At 41.3% G+C, this 21,683-nt stretch overlaps 1 protein-coding gene across 1 annotated transcript in view; it reads right to left on the bottom strand.

Moving 5' to 3' along the window:
- The window catches only part of LOC139554499 (probable ATP-dependent RNA helicase ddx6), a 39,560-nt gene extending 23,494 nt beyond the window's left edge, over positions 1-16,066 (bottom strand). Inside the window, exons 1-7 of the mRNA XM_071367329.1 lie at positions 15,101-16,066; positions 14,866-14,929; positions 14,648-14,752; positions 14,138-14,267; positions 11,509-11,655; positions 7,913-8,007; positions 7,463-7,585 (exon numbers count right to left, since the gene is read on the bottom strand). Of these exons, the coding sequence (XP_071223430.1) occupies positions 7,463-7,585; positions 7,913-8,007; positions 11,509-11,655; positions 14,138-14,267; positions 14,648-14,752; positions 14,866-14,929; positions 15,101-15,288 (852 nt within the window). The 5' untranslated portion in view covers positions 15,289-16,066. The remainder of the gene's footprint in view (positions 1-7,462; positions 7,586-7,912; positions 8,008-11,508; positions 11,656-14,137; positions 14,268-14,647; positions 14,753-14,865; positions 14,930-15,100) is intronic.
- Between the last annotated feature and the right edge of the window lie 5,617 nt (positions 16,067-21,683).

Below are 21,683 nucleotides of genomic sequence, written 5' to 3'. Positions count from 1 at the left end.
GGATCCTGAGTCCCATTGACGTACCATTCATCCACCGCCATCACCTCATGTTTCAGCATGATAATACACAACCCCATGTCACAAGGATCTGTACACAATCCCTGGAAGCTGAAAAAGGCCCAGTTCTTCCATGGCCTGCATACTCACCAGACATGTCACCCATTGAACATGTTTGGGATCCTCTGGATCGACGTGTACGACAGAGTGTTCCAGTTCACGCCAATGTCCTGCAATTTTGCATAGCCAATGAAGAGTGGGACAACATTCCACAATCAACAGCCTGATCAACTCTATGCAAAGGAGATGCATAGAGTGGTGGTCACACTAGATACCGACTGGTTTTCTGATCCATGCCCCTACTTACAAAAAAAAAAAATACTTTAAAAAATGACTGATTTCCTTATATGAACTGAAACCAGGGTCTGACATTAACACTTGCGGGTAGATTGTGGTATTGGCGGGAGATACAGTTGAAGTCAGAACATCACATATACCTTAGCCAAATACATTTAAACAATTCCTGACATTTAATCCCAGTAAAAATTCCCTGTCTTAGGTCAGTTAGGATCACCACTTTAGTTTAAGAATGTGACATGTCAGAATAATAGTGGAGAGAATTATTTATTTCAGCTTTTATTTCTTTCATCACATTCCCAGTGGGTCAGAAGTTTACATACACTCAATTAGTATTTGGTAGCATTGCCTTCAAATTGTTTAACTTGGGTCAAGCGTTTTGGGTAGCCTTCCACAAGCTTCCCACAATAAGTTGGGGGAATTTTGGCCCATACCTCCTGACAGAGCTGGTGTAACGGAGTCAGGTTTGTAGGCCTCCTGGCTTGCACATGCTTTTTCAGTTCTGCCCACAAACTTTCTATAGGATTGAGGTCAGGGCTTTGTGATGGCCACTCCAATACCTTGACTTTGTTGTCCTTAAGCCATTTTGCCACAACTTTGGAAGTATGCTTGGGGTCATTGTCCATTTGGAAGACCCATTTGCGACAAAGCTTTAACTTCCCGACTGATGTCTTGAGATGTTGCTTCAATATATCCACAATTTTCTTTCCTCACAATGCCATCTATTTTGTGAAGTGCACCAGTCCCTCCTGCAGCAAAGCACCCCCACAACATGATGCTGCCACCTCCGTGCTTCACGGTTGGGATGGTGTTCTTCAGCTTGCAAGCCTCCCCCTTATTCCTCCAAACATAACAACGGTCATTACGGACAAACAGTTCTATTTTTGTTTCATCAGACCAGAGGACATTTCTCCAAAAAGTACAATCTTTGTCCCCATGTGCAGTTGCAAACTGTAGTCTGGCATTTTTACGGCGGTTTTGGAGCAGCAGCTTCTTCCTTGCTGAGCGGCCTTTCAGGTTATGTCGATATAGGACTCGTTTTACTGTGGATATAGATACTTTTGTACCCGTTTCCTCCAGCATCTTGATTTGCACTTTTCGCACCAAAGTACGTTCATCTCTTGGAGACAGAACGCGTGTCCTCCTGAGCGGTATGACGGCTGCTTGGTCCCATGGTGTTTATACTTGCGTACTATTGTTTGTACAGATGAACGTGGTAACTTCAGGCGTTTGGAAATTGCTCCCAAGGATGAACCAGACTTGTGGAGGTCTACAATTTTTTTTCCCTGAGGTCTTGGCTGATTTCTTTGGATTTTCCCATGATGTCAAGCAAAGAGGCACTTAGTTTGAAGGTAGGCATTGAAATACATCCACAGGTACACCTCCAATTGACTGAAATTATGTCAATTAGCCTATCAGAAGCTTCTAAAGCCATGAAATCATTTTTGGGAATTTCCCAAGCTATTTAAAAAGGCACAGTCAACTTAGTGTATGTGCAATTCTGACCCAGTGAAATAATCTGTCTGCAAACAATTGAAAATGGAAAATGACTTTGTGTCATGCACAAAGAAGATGTCCTAACCGACATGCCAAAAATATAGTTTGTTAACAAGAAATTTGTGGAGTGGTTGAAAAACTAGTTTAATGACTCCAACCTAAGTGTATGTAAACTTCCGACTTCTACTGTGTCTATTTCACTAGCCACATTGGCGAGTGTTCAGGGATCCAAAGTGCAAGCATGTCACCAGCATTTGTGAATAAAAATGGTCACGTACGATCAAATTTAAAGAAAGAAAACAGTACCAGTCCAAAGTTGACACACCTACTCATTCAAGGGTCTCTTTATTTTTACTATTTTCTACATTGTAGAATAATAGTGACGACAAAACTATGAAAGAACACATGGAATCACGTAGTAACCAAAAAAAAGTGTTAAATCAAAATAAATATTTGAGATTCTTCAAAGTAGCCACCTTTTTCCTTGATGACAGCGTTGCACACTTGGCATTCTCTCAACCAGCTTCACATAGAATGCTTTTCCAACAGTCTTGGAGGAGTTCCCACATATGCTGAGCACCTGTTGACTGCTTTTCCTTCTCTCTGCAGTCCAACTCATCCCAAACCGTCAATTGCGTTGAGATTGGTTGACCGGAGGTCAGGACATCTGATGCAGCACTCCATTACTCTACTTCTTGGTCAAATAGCCCTTACACAGCCTGGAGGTGTGTTGGGTCATTGTCCTGTTGAAAAACAAATGATAGTCCTACTAAGCACAAACAAGACGGTATGGCATATCGCTGCAGAATGCTGTTAGCCATGCCGGATAAGCGTGCCTTGATTTCAACAACAACAAATCAATGTCACCAGCAAAGCACTCCCACACCTCCCCCTCCATGCTTTCTGGTGGGAACAACACATGCAGATATCATCCATTCAACTACTCTGCGTTTGAATCATCAGACCAAAAGGACAGAGTTCCACCGGTCTAATGTCCATGGCTCGTGTTTCCTCGCCCAAGCAAGTCTCGTCTTCTTATTGGCATCCTTTAGTGGTGGTTTCTTTGCAGCAATTCGACCATGAAGGAGCGATTCACACAGTCTCCTCTGAACAGTTTATGTTGAGATGTGTCTGTTACTTGAACGTCAAAGCATTTATTTGGGCTGCAATCTGAGGTGCAGTTAACTCTAATAAACGTATCCTCTGCAGCAGAGGTAACTCTGGGTCTTCCTTCCCTGTGGCGGTCCTCATGAGAGCCAGTTTCATCATAGTGCTTGATGGTTTTTGCGAACTGCAGTTTTCCTGATTGACTGACCTTCATGTCTTAAAGTAATGATTGACTGTCGTTTCTCTTTGCTTATTTGAGCTGTTCTTGCCATAATATGGACTTGGTATTTTACCAAATAGGGCTATCTTCTGTATACCCCCTACCTTGTCACAACACAACTGATTGGCTCAAAACGCATTAAGAAGGAAAGAAATTCCATAAATGTACTTTTAACAAGACACACCTGTTAATTGAAATGCATTCCAGGTAGAGGTCGACCGATTAATCGGCATTAATTAGGGACGATTTCAAGTTTTCATAACAGTCGGTAATCTGCATTTTTGGACGCAGATTATGGCCGATTACATTGCAATCCATGAGGAGACTGCGTGGCAGGCTGACCACCTGTTACGCGAGTGCAGCAAGGAGCCAAGGTAAGTTGCTAGCTAGCATTAACCTTATATTATAAAAAAACAAACTTAACATAAATCACTAGTTAACTACACATGGTTGATGATATTACTAGTTTAACTAGCTTGTCCTGCATTGCATATAATCAATGCGGTGCCTGTTCATTTATCATCGAAACAGTTTACTTCGCCAAACGGGTGATGATTTAACAAAAGCGAATTCGTGAAAAAATGCAAAATCATTGCACCAATGAACCTAACTATTAACATCAATAACTTAATTAAAATCAATACACAAGTATATTTTTGTAAACCTGCAAATTTAGTTAAAATAAATTAATGTTAGCAGGCAATATTAACTAGGGAAATTGTGCCGCTTCGCTTGCGTTCAGTGCAAACAGAGTCAACGCTTCACGTTCTTAGTAAACTATGCAGTATTTTTTTTTTTTTTTTATGTATTATTTCTTACACTGTTACCCCAGGAAATCTTAAGTCTTATTACATACAGCCGGGAAAAACTACTGGATATAAGAGCAACGTCAACTTACCAACATTACGACCAGGAATACAACTTTCCCGAAGTGAATCCTCTGTTTAGACCACCACCCAGGACAATGATCGGATCCCAGTAGGCGACCCAAAACAACAGCGCCGCAGAAAGGGCAGACGGAGCGGTCTTCTGGTCAGGCTCTGTAGACGGGCACATCGCTCACGAGTATACTACTCGCCAGTGTCCAGTCTCTTGACAACAAGGTAGATGAAGTTCGAGCAAGGGTTGCCTTCCAGAGAGACATCAGAGAATGTAACATTCTCTGTTTCACGGAAACATGGCTCACTCGGGATACGTTATCAGATTCGGTACAGCCACCCGGTTTCTTCACACATCGCGCTGACAGAAACAAACATCTCTCTGGTAAGAAGAAGGACTTAAGATTTCCTGGGGTAACCGTGTATGCCTTATGATTAATGAGTTGTGGTGTGATCATAACAACATACAGGAACTCAAGTCCTTTTGTTCACCTGACCTATAATTCCTTACAATCAAATGCTGACCGCATTATCTACCAAGAGAATTCTCTTCGATTATAATCACAGTCGTGTATATCCCCCCAAGCAGACACCTCGATTGCCCTGAAAGAACTTCATTGGACTCTATGTAAACTGGAAACCACATATCCTGAGGCTGCATTTATTGTAGCTGGGGATTTTAACAAGGCTAAACTGAAAACAAGGCTATAGCCTATAGACAGAAACTAAAACAGGAAACGCCCGTGCTCAGGTCTGTTCAAAGCTGGTCCGACCAATCTGATTCCACGCTTCAAGATTGCGTCAATCACGTGGACTGGGATATGTACCGGATAGCCTCAGACAACAACATTGATGTATACGTTGATTCGGTGAGCGAGTTTATTAGAGTTTATTAGCAAGTGCATCATTGATGTTATACCCACGGTGACTATTAAAACCTTCCCCAACCAGAAACCGTGGATTGATGGCAGCATTCGCGCAAAACAAAGCGAGAACCACTGCTTTTAATCAAGGCAAGGCTACCGGAAACATGACCGAACACAAACAGTGTAGCTATTCCCTCTGCAAGGCAATCAAACAAGCTAAGTCCCAGTATAGAGACAAAGTAGTCGCAATTCAACAGCTCAGACACGAGAGGTATGTGGCAGGGTCTACAGTCAATCACGGACTACAAAAAGAAAACCAGCCCCGTCGGGGACACCGACGTCTTGCTCCCAGACAAATTAAACAACTTATTTGCTCACTTTGAGGACAATACAGTGCCACTGACACGGCCCACTACCAAAACCTGACGGCTCTCATTCACCGCAGCCAACGTGAGTAAAACATTTAAACGTGTTAACCCTCGCAAGGCTGCCGGCCCAGACGGCATCCCTAGCCGCGTCCTCAGAGCATGCGCAGACCAGCTGGCTGGTGTGTTTACGGACATATTCAACCAATCCCTATCCCAGTCTGTTGTCCCCACATGGTTCAAGAGGGCCACCCACAGAATTTTACATAATTATGACATAACATTGAAGGTTGTGCAATGTAAACAGCAATATTTAGACTTAGGGTTGCCACCCGTTCGATAAAATACGGAACGGTTCCGTATTTCACCGAAAGAATAACGTTTTGATTTCGAAATTATAGTTTCCGGATTTGACCATATTAATGACCAAAGGCTCGTATTTCTGTGTGTTTATTATATTATAAATAAATCTATGATTTGATATTTGATAGAGCAGTCTGACTGAGCGGTGGTAGGCAGCAGTAGGCTCGTAACCATTCATTCAAACAGCACTTTCCTGTGTTTGCCAGCAGCTCCTCGCAATGCTTGAAGCACAGCGCTGTTCATGACTTCAAGCATATCAACTCCCAAGATTAGGCTGGGAATACTATAGTGCCTATAAGAACATCCAATAGTCAAAGGTATATGAAATACAAATGGTAGAGAGAGAAATAGTCCTATAATAACAACAACCTAAAGCTTCTTAACTGGGAATATTGAAGACTCATGTTAAAAGGAACCACCAGCTTTCATATGTTCATGTTCTGAGCAAGGATGGCACATATTGCACTTTCACTTTCTTCTCCAACACTGTTCCTGCATTATTTAAACCAAATTGAACATGTTTCATTATTTAATTGAGACTAAATAGATTTTATTTATGTATTTAATTAAGTTAAAATAAGTCGTTATTACAAATATATATAAAAAAATATTTAAAAAATATTATTTTTATAAAATAAATATTTTTTAAATTAATCAGTATCTGCTTTTTTTGGTCCTCCAATAATCAGTATCGGCGTTGAAAAATCATAATTGGTCGACCTCTAATTCCAGGTGACTACCTCATGAAGCTGGTTGAGAGAACGCCAAGTGTGCAAAGCTGTAATCATGGCAAAGGGTGGCTACTTTGAAGAATCTCAAATATAAAATATATTTTGATTTGTTTAACACTTTTTTGGTTACTACATGATTCCACGTGTATTATTTCATAGTTATGTCTTCACTGTTATTCACAATGTAGAATATAGTAGAAATAAAGAAAAACCCTGGAATTAGCAGGTGTCCAAACTTTTGACTGGTACTGTAAATGCTACAGTAGCGGTCTAAAGTATTTCCACCATTTTGTTTCATAGCTGGTAAATTAAATCACACAAAGTCAAAGAACTATTTTGTTCACAAGCTAGGTTGTTTTTCTATGCTCGAGTTTCAACTGCTGGGAAAGAGATGACAACGCTTCTACTTGTCAGGATCAATCTCACAGACATGACTTGAGTCGCGCGAATCTCCCGCATTTAAAGGTGCAGGTCAACATTTGTCTCATCTGTTCTATTTTGGTTTAAAGACTCAGGTCATAATACATGAAATTAACCAATATACTACATTACTTCTTACTAGTAATACATTTATTGTTTTAGGAACTTTACAAAGAACCATCCTTTTTTTATGTTTTGTTGGTGTAATTTTAGAGCGGCTGAAGGACAAAAAAAAATGTTTTATACTACTAACGCATTTCGCATTTAAATTTGTGTTCAATGTACTACACCTGCCATTTAGAGAGTGTGCCGACTTTGTTTCCTGGCCTGGTACGGTGGGCTGTCAGTGGCTAATAAGGGTAACCTCAAGCAGACTGTGAACCTGGGGTCGAAGCTCTGTGGGCTGCAGTGCAGGGAGCTTCAGGGCCTCTGATAAACAGGCAAGGGAGAAGGCCAAGCGCATCAGATGACCCCACACACAATCTTGCCCAATGTTTTGAGCTGTTGATCTCCGGAAGGAGATCAAGGGTAACACTGTTCAGCAAGAATAGCAACATTTCCATGTAAATGGACAATAAAGTATATTTTATCGTTACGGAATAGCAGAACAGAATGGCCTGTTGGTGATACCACATGGCTGCCAACATGTGGTACTACTCACCATGAACTTCTGCACGCTGATGGGGAAGGTGGCCGAGTAGAGTAGGATCTGACGGCCCTTGGCCAGGAAGCTGATGATATCCTCGATGAGCACTACAAAGTCCTGAGACAGCAGCTTGTCCGCCTGAGAAGAGAAAACATTCAAATGGAGCATTAGCAGTCACACAGTATTCAAAAAAAAAAGTATGTTTTAATCGTGTATTTCTATTCATTTGCTACTACTGGTATGTAATTTACATTTGGCACTGGTTGCCGGGGAAATGTTACATGTAGCTCCTTTAACCTCTTTGGTAGGTTGATGAACCAGACGAGATTTGAAGGCCCTGATGAAGAATAGTGAGTGGCTCGTAACAAAATAGATCAAGAGGACTGATTCTCTGTAGTCATCTACAGTAGTTGATTACAGTCAGTGGCTGATGGACTCAGGTACCACATGTATTTACACACTAACCTCATCCATCACCATCATTTGGACTCTATCCACTTTGGCCACGCCCTTCTTTATCAAGTCTAGGATCCTGCCGGGTGTGGCTATGACCACATGCACTGAGAAAGAATCAGAAACACCACCGTTACAGATATGGCATTGTGTACAGCTTTGAGCTTTTGTGACTTGTTTGTATTGTACAGTGTGGTCTGAAATGATTGACACCCTTGATGAAGATGAGCAAAAATGACTGTCAAATAAATTATTCAAATACGGAGCTACGCTATATACAGTTGAAGTCGGAAGTTTAAATACATGACGGCTGCGTGGTCCCATGGTGTTCATACTTGCGCACTTTTGTTTGTACAGATGAACGTGGTACCTTCAGGCATTTGGAAATTGCTCCCAAGGATGAACGAGACTTGTGGAGGTCTACAATTATCTTTGAGGTCTTGGCTGATATCTTTTGCTTTTTCCAGGATGTCAAGCAAAGAGGCACTGAGTTTGAAGGTAGGCCTCGAAATACATCCACAGGTACACCTCCAATTGACTCAAATTATGTCAATTAGTCTATCACAAGCTTCTAAAGCCATGACATCTTTTTCTGGAATTTCCCAAGCGGTTTAAAAAGGCACAGTCAACTTAGTGTATGTAAACTTCTGACCCACTAGAATTGTGGATACAGTGAATTTTAAGTAAAATAATCTGTCTGTAAACAATTGTTGGAAAAATGACTTGTGTCATGCACAAAGTAGATGTCCTAACCGACTTCCCAAAACTATAGTTTGTTAACTTCACTAGGGTAGGGGGAGGCATTCGGAATTTGGATGAAATGCATGCCCAAATTAACATGCCTGCTTCTCGGGCCCAGGAGATATGATATGAATATAACTGGTAGATTTGGATAGAAAACACTCTAAAGTTTCCAAAACTGTTAAAATAGTGTCTGTGAGTATAACAGAACTGATTTGGCAGGCGAAAACATGAGAAAAAAACATTCAGGAAGTATTTTTTTTTTTTTTTTTGTAGTTTTCTATTCAATGCCATTACAGTATCATCCATTGACTTAGGACTCAAATTGCAGTTTCTATGCCTTCCACTAGATGTCAACAGTTTAGAATTTTTTTCAGGCTTGTATTCTGAAAAATGAAGAAGAGCAGTCCGAATGAGTGGACCCTAAAGTGTCACAGAGCTTTTTCATGCACGAGACAGAGTGCCTTTCTTGTTTACCTTTTAAATTGACGACGTTATTGTCCGATTGAAATATTATCGATTATTTAGGCTACAAGCAACCTGAGGATTGAATATAAACATCGTTTGACATGTTTCTATGAACCTTACGGATACAATTTGGATTTTTTTTATCTTCCTGTTTTGACTGCGTTTGAGCCTGTGGATTACTGAAGAAAACGCAAACAAAACAGAGGTTTTTAGAAATACAGAGACTTTATCGAACAAAAGGAAAATTTATTGAGTAAATGAATGTCTGCTGAGTGCAACCATATGAAGATCATCAAAGGTAAGGGATTCATTTTATCTCTATTTCTGACATGTGTAACTGTTCTACTTGGCTGGCTACTGTTTGTAATGATTTGTCTAGTGGGCTATGTTCTCAAATAATCGTAAGGTACGCTGTCGCCGTAAAGCATTTTTTAAATCTGACACCGTGGTTGGATTCACAAGAAGTTAATCTTTAAACCTATGTAAAATATGTAAAAACACCAGTCTTAACGTCAAAAGTGAATAAGCGACTCCGGTATGCTGGCCTTCTAGGCCATTTTGAGCCTGTAATCGAACCCACAAATGCTTATGCTCCAGATACTCAACTAGCCTAAAGAAGGCCGGTTTAATTACTTATTTAAATCAGAACAACAGTTTTCAGCTGTGTGAAAAAAAAAGGGTTTTCTAATGATCAATTAGCCCTTTAAAATGATAAACCTGGATTAGCTAACAACGTGCCATTGGAACAGAGGAGTGATGTTGCTGATAATGGGCCTCTGTATGCCTATGTAAACTCAGCAAAAAAATAAACGTCCCTTTATCAGGACCCTGTCTTTCAAAGAATTTGTAAAGATCCAAATAACTTCACAGATCTTCATTGCAAAGGATTTAAACACTGTTTCCCATGCTTGTTCAATGAACCATAAACAATTCATGAACATGCACCTGTGGAACGGTCGTTAAGACAAGCACAGCTTACAGACGGTAGGCAATTAAGGTCACAGTTATGAAAACTTAGGACACTAAAGAGGCCTTTCTACTGACTCTGAAAAACACCAAAAGAAAGATGCCTGCCCAGGGTCCCTGCTCATCTGTGTGAACGTGCCTTAGGCATGCTGCAAGGAGGCATGGCTGCAGATGTGACCAGGGCAATAAATTGCAACGTCCGTACTGTGAGGCACCTAAGACAGCTCTACAAGAAGATAGTATGGACAGCTGATCATCCTCGCAGTGGCAGACCATGTGTAACAACACCTGCACACGATCAGTACATCCAAACATCACATCTGCGGGACAGGTACAGGATGGCAACAACAACTGCCCGAGTTACACCAGGAACGCACATCTGTGCTCAGACTGTCCACAATAGGCTGAGAGAGGCTGGACTGAGGGCTTGTAGGTCTGTTGTAAGGCAGGTCCTCACCAGACATCACCGGCAACAACGCCGCCTATTGGCACAAACCCACCGTCGCCGGACAAGACAGGACTGGCAAAAAAGTGCTCTTCACTGACGAGTCGCGGTTTTGTCTCACCAGGGCTGATGGTCGGATTCGCGTTTATCGTCGAAGGAATGAGCGTTACACCGAGGCCTGTACTCTGGAGCAGGATCGATTTGGAGGTGGAGGTTCCGTCATGGTCTGGGGCGGTGTGTCACAGCATCATCGGACTGAGCTTGTTGTCATTGCATCATCGGAGGGTGAGGGCTAGGGCCATTCCCTGCAGAAATGTATGGGAACTTGCAGGTGCCTTGGTGGAAGAGTGGGGTAACATCTCACAGCAAGACCTGGCAAATCTGGTGCAGTCCATGAGGAGGAGATGCACTGCAGTACTTAATGCAGCTGGTGGCCACACCAGATACTGGCTGTTACTTTTGATTTTGACCCCCCCTAGTCACATGTCTGTGGAACGTGTTCAGTTTATGTCTCAGTTGATGAATCTTTACATATTTACACATGTTAAGTTTACTGAAAATAAAAACACAGTTGACAGTGAGAGGACCTTTCTTTTTTTGCTGAGTTTAGATATTCCATTTTTTTTAAATCAGCCGTTTCCATTTACATTAGTCCTTTACAACATTAACAGTGTCTACACTGTACTTCTGATCAATTTGATGTTATTTAAAAAATGGACAAAAAAAATGAGCTTCTCTTTCAAAAACAAGGACATTTCTAAGTGACCTCAAACTTTTGAAAGGTAGTATACATACACACACACGTAAAAATGTCTAAAAACCTATTTTGGCTTTGTCATTGTGGAGTACTGTGTGTAGATTAACACTAACGTAACAAAACGTGGAAAATGTCAAGGGGTCTGAATACTTTCCAAATGCACTGCATTTATCGCAAGGTTCCATTGTTGGTATTTAGTAACCGAATGTGATGCTGCTGTTGGGTAATTACCAGTCTCGTCCAGGCGCATGATGTCATCTCGCAGGTTGGTGCCGCCCGTGGTAGCCATGACCTTCACGCCGCCCAGGTGCTTACTGATCTGGATACTGATCTGGCTAACCTGCAGGGCCAGCTCACGAGTGGGCACCATCACAATGGCTTGGGAGAGGTATAGATAGGGCAAGTGTAAGACAATGTGGTGTGACAGAGTAGTAGAAGTATGGCTCCAGACAGCGACCATTTAGTCGCATTTTGCAATCCTCTGTTTGACTTGACTGTGTGAGTTAAACTGTCCAGTCAAGGTTCCCTCTAAGCACCAGACTGAACTTCACTCAACTTTCTAGAGTTTTCCCCATTAACACTATCAACATACCGAAACAAAATGAACTATGCAATACCAAACATGCAAAACTAACTAGGCAAGACATTTTAATGTAGGCAGAACGCGTCGGAGTATGATTTTATTGCATTGACGGACTCAGCCCGTACTCTACACAGACCAGTGCGGTATAACCATCAGAGCTGCACTAGGCCTATATGCAAATAGACCATTGCCATATATGGATCTCAGCCATTTACCTTGAACTGTTTACAGCATGAGCAGTCGTGAATAGATGCGCATGGTTTTAAGAAAAATAGCTTTTTTGTCTTAAAAGTGGCAGTGCTGTATTTTCAGACAGGCTTGAATAAGCTAAGTAGCCAATAGGCAGAGGGTAGCATAATTTGTCTGATTCTCTGTAATAATGGTATGGGAATAATAATGCATTTTATTTTGTAAAGTGGTTTCCTGCATCAAACATTTTGAGTCACCTCCTTGTCTGAAGGACAAGTGGATAAACAGGTTAATGTCAAGCCCTGCATGTTTTTTTTAAGTCTCATGGAATGTAGGCCAACATTGAACACCACACATTTGCTGCTAATGTAGGCTGAATGATAGAACAGCTATTTCCATGTTAAAATGTTATGGGATGCATTTTCTCCATTGTTTTTGATGGTAGGCCACTCTGGTAGGCCTAGATTATGATCAAAAACACAAAGTAGCCTACTTGGCCAGAGTGAAAACTAACTTAAAGCGGGTACAGCCTCAATGTTCACAGTAAACATGTGCTGAAGTTGAACAGAATTTCCGCAATGTTAAAGTTTGCGCTCAGCAGACCTGAAATTTGCTCAGTGCTGAAATTCTCTTGAGGGAACATTGTGTCCAGTGTTCCCATTTTTCATTGAAATATGACCTAGAATGACTTACAATGGTAGATAGGCATGTTAAACAGGATCTTTTCTGTGTTGTAATAGTTTGGGCATACCCCAACAGAATGGTGCGGGCATATACCAGTCATAAACTATTAATACAAGTATCCCGCTGATTGGCCAGCTCATCCTCCTCAGGAGTATGACATTTATTTATTTAATTAGGCAGGTCAGTGAAGAACAAATTCTTATTTACAATGACGGCCTACCCCGGACGACGCTGGGCCAATTGTGCGCCACCCTATGGTACTCCCAATCATGGCCAGTTGTGACACAGCCTGGAATCGAACCAGGGTCTGCACTGAGATGCAGTGCCTTAGACCGCTGAGCCACTTGGGAGCCATCATACTCCATGAAGAAATAGCAAGCATTTTTTAAACAGTCTGTTAGATTATTATTTTTTTTAATTAACTCCTCAAACTTGTATAAGTATTTTTTTTCTCTTCAATGTATGCTTCGGCCACAAATATGAGTATAGGATGAGTCAACGACATTATCTGGGTAACAGAATACGAACTTTTAAAAAGTTAGATTTTCACTGGACAGTTACTTTAAATGTTTTATTTTGTCGGTGAGAGCAGCCCATTCTACATGGTCGCCTCACTCAAACATGATTTGGCCAAGCAGTAAGTGCATTATGCTCATGATTCCTGTAACGAAAGTGTCTCCCCTGACGCTCTGCCTGTTTCCCTGGGGCCTGCTGCTGTGATGATCAACCCACTCTCCCTACCTCTCCCACTTTGCTCTAGGGGGAAAAAAATACATTTTGATTGTATAACATTTAAAACTACAATTGCAGGAAAATATACTTGTCACAGTTGAAGAGAGGAGGTTCTCCGATTTCCGTAGGTATATATTTTTTATTTCTCAACTATTTTACAACCAAGATATTTGATATAGCTTTGGGATATGGAGTGTGCGAAATGCCCAGTGGCCATTACGAGAGCATGGGCCTGATTGGGTAGAAGGCTACGACTGCAAAGTTATTTTTAGGACATTCAAATGTACTGTTAAGCTTAATATGGCTACTACCAGTGGGTATTATATTTAACTTAGCTATCTAGCTAATGTGTTTTGAGTTTCCACTTGCTCATGTGGTGAATTGAACCCAAATAAAACATGCCTATAATTAGTGCACACAAATTCATCTATATTTGAACAGTAAAATGTAACAATAGCCTAATTGTCAACAATAACTGGATTAGGTTCTACATCAAAATATCTTGAATCACGCATTCCTGCTTAAACATATTAGATGAAACATAACTTGAATACCTTTTCAGTAGTCTATAACACTTTTTAATAAAGCACTGTGAATGACATAAGACTGTTGTAGTAGAGACAAGTCGAGTATAACAGAAGGGAAAGCGGAACGTGAAGAGCCTTGACTCACCCTGTATATAGTCCTTCTTCAGGTCTATTCTCTCCAGCATGGGGATGAGGTAGGCCCCACTCTTCCCTGTTCCATTCTTGGCTCGGGCCAGGATGTCTCGTCCTGACAGGGCTATGGGAATGCTCTCCTCCTGAAAGTGACAAACTCTAGTTTAATGGAATTTTATCAAAAAATATCTAACTATAACAAACTACAAAAGCTAAGTCCAAAGACTTTATAACTCAGACGCAGTACGGGATCTTAGGCGCAACAAATTTGCAACATATTGTACACATTTTTGTGGGAGGTGACATATCACATGAAATGGATGACATAGTACACAACAACAAAAAACGGGGGCCCGTTTTGGCTCGAGCACCACTTTCAAAACTACTGACTGAAATTATACAAAAGTTCTGGAGCATCTTTATAGGTTATAGGCATCAGAATCAGGAGCCGATTTACAGCAAGGGAATCGCCCAGTTTCAACAGGTGATCCTTGGGCAGAGACTCTCCCAGTGAGTGTCGTACCTGGATAGGGGAGGGCTTCTCCCAGCCCATCTCAAAGATGCCCATCAGGAGCTCCCGTTTCAGACAGTAGTCCTCAAACTCATTTCCCTTAGTGGACGTTACATCCTGGGACACGTCAAAAAAAAGGTTAGACAACAGAAGTAACAGACTTGATTAAAATGACACCGGGAAAATCCATGAGCTAGTGAAAAAGCATGCTGCATTTTACCATGACTTACAGAGGTTCTGACCCTGGTGTCTTTGGGAGGGAGCTGTAGTCTCTTTTTCCAGTCATCTCCAAACCTGACAGAGCAGAAGAGGGCAATTAAAAGAACACCTGCACTACTGTTTTCTAAAACAAAACCTACTGGGTCATCACTTCTAAAACCTGGTATGAAGGTATAATAAACTATATGAGCAGAACACAATTTTTTCAGTCACTGGGTGAAACAGGGGTATGAGAGAAATGTGTACCTAATCCCAGTTCCCTCCTGGGCAGCACCCGCTTTCTGGGATGCACCTGTGGCCTCGTCTGACAGAGAGCCCAGGACGAGGGGTCCTGATTGGGGAGAAGCCGGTTTAGGCGGCCCCCTAAGCTGCCCGTTCTGCTTGTTCAGTCCCATGACGACAGGACCAAGGTTCTCTGTTCTGGCAGCTGCCATTTCCGCTTTCCTGTTTTTTTCTCAAAATATTAATATTTTCTACCCGCTTTTTTTTTTGCCCCCTTAAAAAAGCCTCTTCAAAAGTAGATGAGTCTAATAAAGCATTAACAAATATTATCTTGTTTTTTTGTCCAAAGCTTTTACAACAGAAGTCTATTTATAGTTTTTACATGTACATGTACGTGCAGTTCGGTCCCCTTCAACAGAGTTTACTGCCGTATGAAAAAAAATAGTATTTATACAAGAGCTCTCCCAAATGAAGAGATATATGCATTCAAATGCATAAATATACTGCACCTGCACACAATATAGAACATATGTGAACAAGGAGTTTAATTCCTGCAATAGAACTGCTAAGACAATTTGAAGCGGGGGAATAGCATCTGTAATATAATCTTTGTTCAAACGTTACATTTACATATTTTTATTTCCTTGTTTCCCGTCAAGTCCATTTGAATTGCTCAACATCGATGTCCTTTGTACGAATATTTCATCAAAATAATATGGTCCTTATTGTTCAACATTTGTTTGCCACTCTTTCTGTATATGTCCATCCACGTGTTAAAGTAGTTTCCTGATGTTGAAAATCAAACAAGGGTAACTGTAGTCCAAAAGCAACTCAGCTTTAAGTTCCCCTTGGGCTCCTTTCGGTCTGTCCCCTCTGCTCCAGGTAAGTCTCCTCCCTCTCTCAGCTCTTCTGTCAAAGTGTGCAGCTGTGTGTGTGTGTGAGTGTATTCAGCTCATTTCGTATGCAGCAACTCAAACCAGTGCGTGCCACCTGACAGGAAGAAGGAGAACTTGATTTTAGAAGTAAAGTCAGAGTGAATACTATATAGGCAATATATAAGCCCTAGACTTGCTTTAAAAACACATAATACAATGTAGAATAGATGCCCAAATGTTCTATTCAAATCCCCAACTACGTCATGTCAAAAATGCATTTGGCAGGCAGGCGCACAAGGTAAAATAGCTTTTCTAGTGTTGGCTTGGTGGATCAGTCTGTAGTGTATTCCAACCAATTCGTGTATTGCATGAGCACAGATGAGTTGCCTACACTACAAGCAGTATGAGACCAGACAATAGGAGAGTAACGTTAGGCTATGTCGTCAACAATGTGGGACTCACAGCTACTTTATAGCCGTAATCACGTGCGAAGTTTGAAGTTACTTTGAGGAAATTAGCTAACGTTAGCTAGAAGCATCTGAACTTAAATGAAAGTTAATTGCAAATGTATGGACAACAAACACGCCATTGTCTTTAGCTAACTAACTAACATTAACGAACAACAGGGATGTCCTTATCGGCCAAATAAAGGTAAAAAGACAGCTAATATTACCAGTCAGTTGTTAGCTAACTTACCTCAATTATGCCAACTGCAAAAAGTGATTCAAACCTAACTAATAGCGATTTGATGCTACAAAAGGCCATTCATCTAGCCAACTTGAGAGGAAGATATTTAGTTAGCCAGTTAACTTATATTACTAGCTATCTAATGACGTTAGCCACTTATAGCTTTGACATAAACATGTTAGCTAGCTATCTGAATAATTTAAATACTAATTTAGTAAACTATCTAGGTATCGTTACATCACTGATGAAAGGGGTTATTATAAACTAACTAGTCAGATTAGTTAACTTGGATGGCTTGTGCATTGGGCTGTCGTTTTCCATGTCTGAATGTTAGCTGGCTGGCTAAATTATCTAGCTGACAAGCTAACGTCGACTTTATCAAATCTGTATAATGCAAATTTAATATAACACCACGTAGCACTCACCTTTCTCTCACTTTGATGTTATATATCATAAATGTTTGCGGCAGATCAATTACTTATGTTACTGTTAGATTAAATTCACTCCAAATAAAACGCTAATTCAACATGGTCTCCTCTTCTTCATCATCATCATCGCCTTCTTCTTCTATAATATCATGGCGGTCCACAAACAAACGTTTAAAGTGCATGCCGCCACCTACTGTGCTGGAATGTCGATCAATCATGATCTGCCCAACTACGTACTACCATGAAAATAAAATTCTAAACCAAATAAATCCCTAACACCACCAATTACAGCACTTAACCTTTACATTGCTTCTACATTCATTCCGGTCCTTGACCCTCATCCTCCCACTCCTTGTCATCAGATCTGACACCCATCTTGTTAGCATTCCAACACAGCTGTTGCTTCCCCAACTTTTTTCTCATTTTTGTCCGCACTACTCGCCACGATTTCCGATCTCCTACTTAAGACATTACTCTATCCCAGGGCTCTCTAACCCTGTTGTTGTTGTTGATGTTGTTGTTGTTGTTGTTGTTCTTCTTCTTCTATGAGGTTTAACGGCAGTTGGCATCCAATATGTTGCGTTACCGCCACCTACTAGACTGGAGTACAACTCCCTTGTACTTTGCTTGAAAAATAAATAAATAAACAAATACCCTACCATCTAACACTACTCACAAAAAAATAAAAAATAAAAAAGAATATAAAAATAACACCACCCTACTCCACTATTTAAATCTATTTAGTCCTACCTCCGGCCAATAACCTGAAAGGATGGGACATCACACTTAACACACCCTGTAACTCTTCTGATGTCAAGTCTCGCACACCCAAATAATTCTCTGCAGCTGCCACCACAACCTCAATTTTCTACGACTTACGTTCCATCCCTGCAGCACAGCTCACCGTCCTTCTACATCTGCATTGCTTGCTGTTTGGGGTTTTAGGCTGGGTTTCTGTACAGCACTTTGTGACATCGACTGATGTAAAAAGGGCTTTATAAATACATTCGATTGATTGATTGATACAGTTGATAACCATTGCTATAAATGCCAAAAATCCAATCTTACTGAAACACATATCACTTGTTGGCCTATCCCTCTGTACTGGTACAGATCTACTCCTCACACCACTCCTCTCAGGATCCCTCCCCCTTGACCCATCTTCCTCTACTTTCTTCACTGCCTCAGCATATGACAACTTCTGCACTACTCTAACCCTGGAAACCTCAACCTGCCTCTCTCTCACCGGACATTTCTGATCCCCAGCCCCATGGGTACCCCTACAATTAACACGTACCACTACTTTCCCCAATGCTACACATTCCTTTGTCTCATGCCCTTCTGCACACATCTCATACCTAGGAACCTCCCTGCTACACACTGCTGCCACATGTCCATAAGCTTGACACCCACAAGCTTGACACTTGAACCCGATTGAACATCTCTGGAGAGACCTGAAAATAGCTGTGCAGCAACACTCCCCATCCAACCCTAATAGAGCTTGAGAGGATCTGCAGAGAAGAATGGGAGAAACTCTCCAAATCAAATCAAATCGTATTGCTCACATACACGTGTTTAGCAGATGTTATTGCGGGTGTAGCGAAATGCTTGTGTTTCTAGCTCCAACAGTGCAGTAAAATCTAACAAATAATATCTAACAATGTCACAACAATACAAACAATACACACAAATCTAAGTAAAATAATGGCATTACGAATATATAAATATATGGACGAGCAATGTCGGCATAGACTAAGATACAGTAGAATAGAATAGAGTATATACATATGAGATGAGTAATACAAAATATGTTTCCATTATTAAAGTGGCCAGTGATTTCAAGTCTATGTATATAGGCGGCAGCCTCTAATGTGCTTGTGATGGCTATTTAACAGTCTGATGGCCTTGAGATAGAAGCTGTTTTTCAGTCTCTCAGTCCCAGCTTTGATGCACCTGTACTGACCTCGCCTTCTGGTGAACAGGAAGTGGCTCGGGTGGTTGTTGTTCTTGATGATCTTTTTGGCCTTCCTGTGACATCGGGTGCTGTAGGTGTCCTAGAGTAGTAGTTTGCCCCCGGTGATGTGTTGGGCACCACCCTCTGGAGAGCCCTGTGGTTGCGGGCGGTGCAGTTGACGTACCAGGTGATGATACAGCCCAACAGGATGCTCTATATAGACTCTATGCATTATACCGCCTACCACATCCTATTTTACTTACTAGCTAGCTAACTGTCGCCGATGCATTTCTGACTGAAATTGTTCGCAATGACTACGTTTAAATTACAGCCCCGCAAAGGAGGTGCTAATGAAGATTGTTCAGTGCCTCTGTGTTCAGTTTCTTCAAAATGGAATGGTATTGTGAGCTTCCATAGTTTCCCGGTCAATGTAGAGCTCAGAAAAATGTGGTTGGTGGCAGTACGTCGTGACAACTTTACTGTCACCAAACACACAAAGGTGTGTAGTACACATTTCATCGAGAGTAACTTTTTGTTGAGGGAAAAATTGGGGGGCGACAATACCTAAAAAGAGGTGTTGTTCCTACAGTCTTCACGTGGAACAGGCACATTAAAAAGAGACCTGGTGTTTGAGAAAGAAGACTGAAACCTCCTGCCCCGACTGAGGAGGATGAAGAACAAGGTGCGCTTGTCTATGGACTGTGCCGTCTCTGATCCGATCCAGACACATGCTTACTGTGCAGTCCCTGAAGCTGCAGCCCTGGACATGGCCCTAATGGCAAACCATGAGCACGTAAGAGAAATTGATGCGCTTCGAGCCAAGCTGGAGAAACTGTTCGCCCAACACCACTTTGGTCTACAGCGATTTGCTGGTTCTGACGAGGATATACGTATCCAGCATTACTATTGTTTATAATTATTTACTTTCAATTATTATTATCCCAAAGCCCATCTTACCTTTAAGAACATGTTCATTGTTATTTAAAACTAGGCTAGCATACCTTAGCATACCCAAAAATGCTCCCAGGTCGTTGCTGCAAATAAGATTTGGTTCTTAGTCCACTTACCTGGTTAAATAACGGAACATTTTAAATAATTTCACTGCTGTGATGATAGCTGCTGTGAATTACAGTAACAAGAAAAACATAGGCTACAATAGCAGCTAGGTTATATCTAGTGCAACTTGATGCTTAGAGAAGATAGGCAATAATAGTAATGAGCTTTTTTCGTATTAAAATACTCTGGGTCCGTCTTTAGATTTTCAAGCTACACCCACCTGATGGCCTTCTGGCACTTGATTGAGCAGGCAAACAGATACCAAGTTAATAAGAGTCACAAGCACCAATCTATCTGAAACAAGTGTTACTCGAAGAAAACCAGTAAGGAACAACTTCATTAAATACAGTACTTAATAGAGAATATTATTTGATCTTACTGTAATTGTTAAACATTATTTACTTGTTGTGTTATGGACCGGATATAAGGACAATATATTGTACTAAAATGGTTTTCTTTATGTTCAGACACTGCCATCAATCGACGAGTTCTTCTTGTTTATGACTCATCTGTCGCTGGGTCTGAAGCAGAAGGATTTGGCCCATCGGTTCAGCATCCACCAATCGACGAGTTCTTCTTGTTTATGACTCATCTGTCGCTGGGTCTGAAGCAGAAGGATTTGGCCCATCGGTTCAGCATCCACCAATTGACAGTGAGACGGATTATCATCTCTTGGGCCAACTTCCTCTACTGTCTGCTTGGATCAGCACGCATATGGATCCCCAAGGAAACCATCAAAGCCCACCTGCCACCTGAGTTCAAGGACTATCCAGACACCCAGGTAGTGATCGACTGCACTGAACTCCGCTGCCAGACATCATCTTCACTACTACTGCAGAGTGAGGTGTTCTCTTCCTACAAGTCACACTGTACCTTTAAGGGCATGTTGGGAATGTCACCACATGGAGCTGTCACTGTTGTGTCATCGTTGTATGCTGGATCTGTGAGTGACAAGGAGATCTTCAAGCAGTCTGGAATTATTTCCTTACTCACCCCTGACATGGCCATTATGGTGGATAAGGGCTTTCTCGTAGATGACACTGTTCCGTGCAAGGTCTACCGGCCAGCCTTTCTGTCAAGACACACACAAATTCCAGCGCATGAGGTTAGGGAGACCGAATCCATTGCCAGGCTGAGAGTGAATGTTGAAAGAATGATCCACAGAGTAAAGGAGCACAAGCTGTTTGACGCAGTCATCCCCCTGACCATCTCAGGTAGCATCAACCAATTATTTGCAGTGGTGTGCCTGTTGGTCAACTATCAAAACGGACCTTTGGTCAGAGCATGGGCCAAGCCAGTGTAAATGTACATGTGTTTATTTGCTAGCAGCAAAATAATAATTTGTTGTATCAATCATTTGCGTTGTAGTGAATATCAGTTTGTGTGGAGCTTGTTTTGGCTTTAATTAGGCAATTAGTTTAGGGGTGGGGGAAAGAAATCAGGCAAACACAGAAAAGCCAGAATGCAAGATTGAATATGATGTCAGAGATGTGTAATTGATTAACTGAACTGTTGAACATTTGCTGAAATACATTTTTTTAAACAAATCTATTCTACTGTAGTTTTCTTCACAAGAACATCAATACTTATTTTTCATGATACCACTA

This window comes from Salvelinus alpinus, chromosome 26 (genome assembly GCF_045679555.1).
Source record: "Salvelinus alpinus chromosome 26, SLU_Salpinus.1, whole genome shotgun sequence".
NCBI lineage: Eukaryota > Metazoa > Chordata > Actinopteri > Salmoniformes > Salmonidae > Salvelinus > Salvelinus alpinus.
This window is presented reverse-complemented; position numbering and strand designations above follow the sequence as displayed.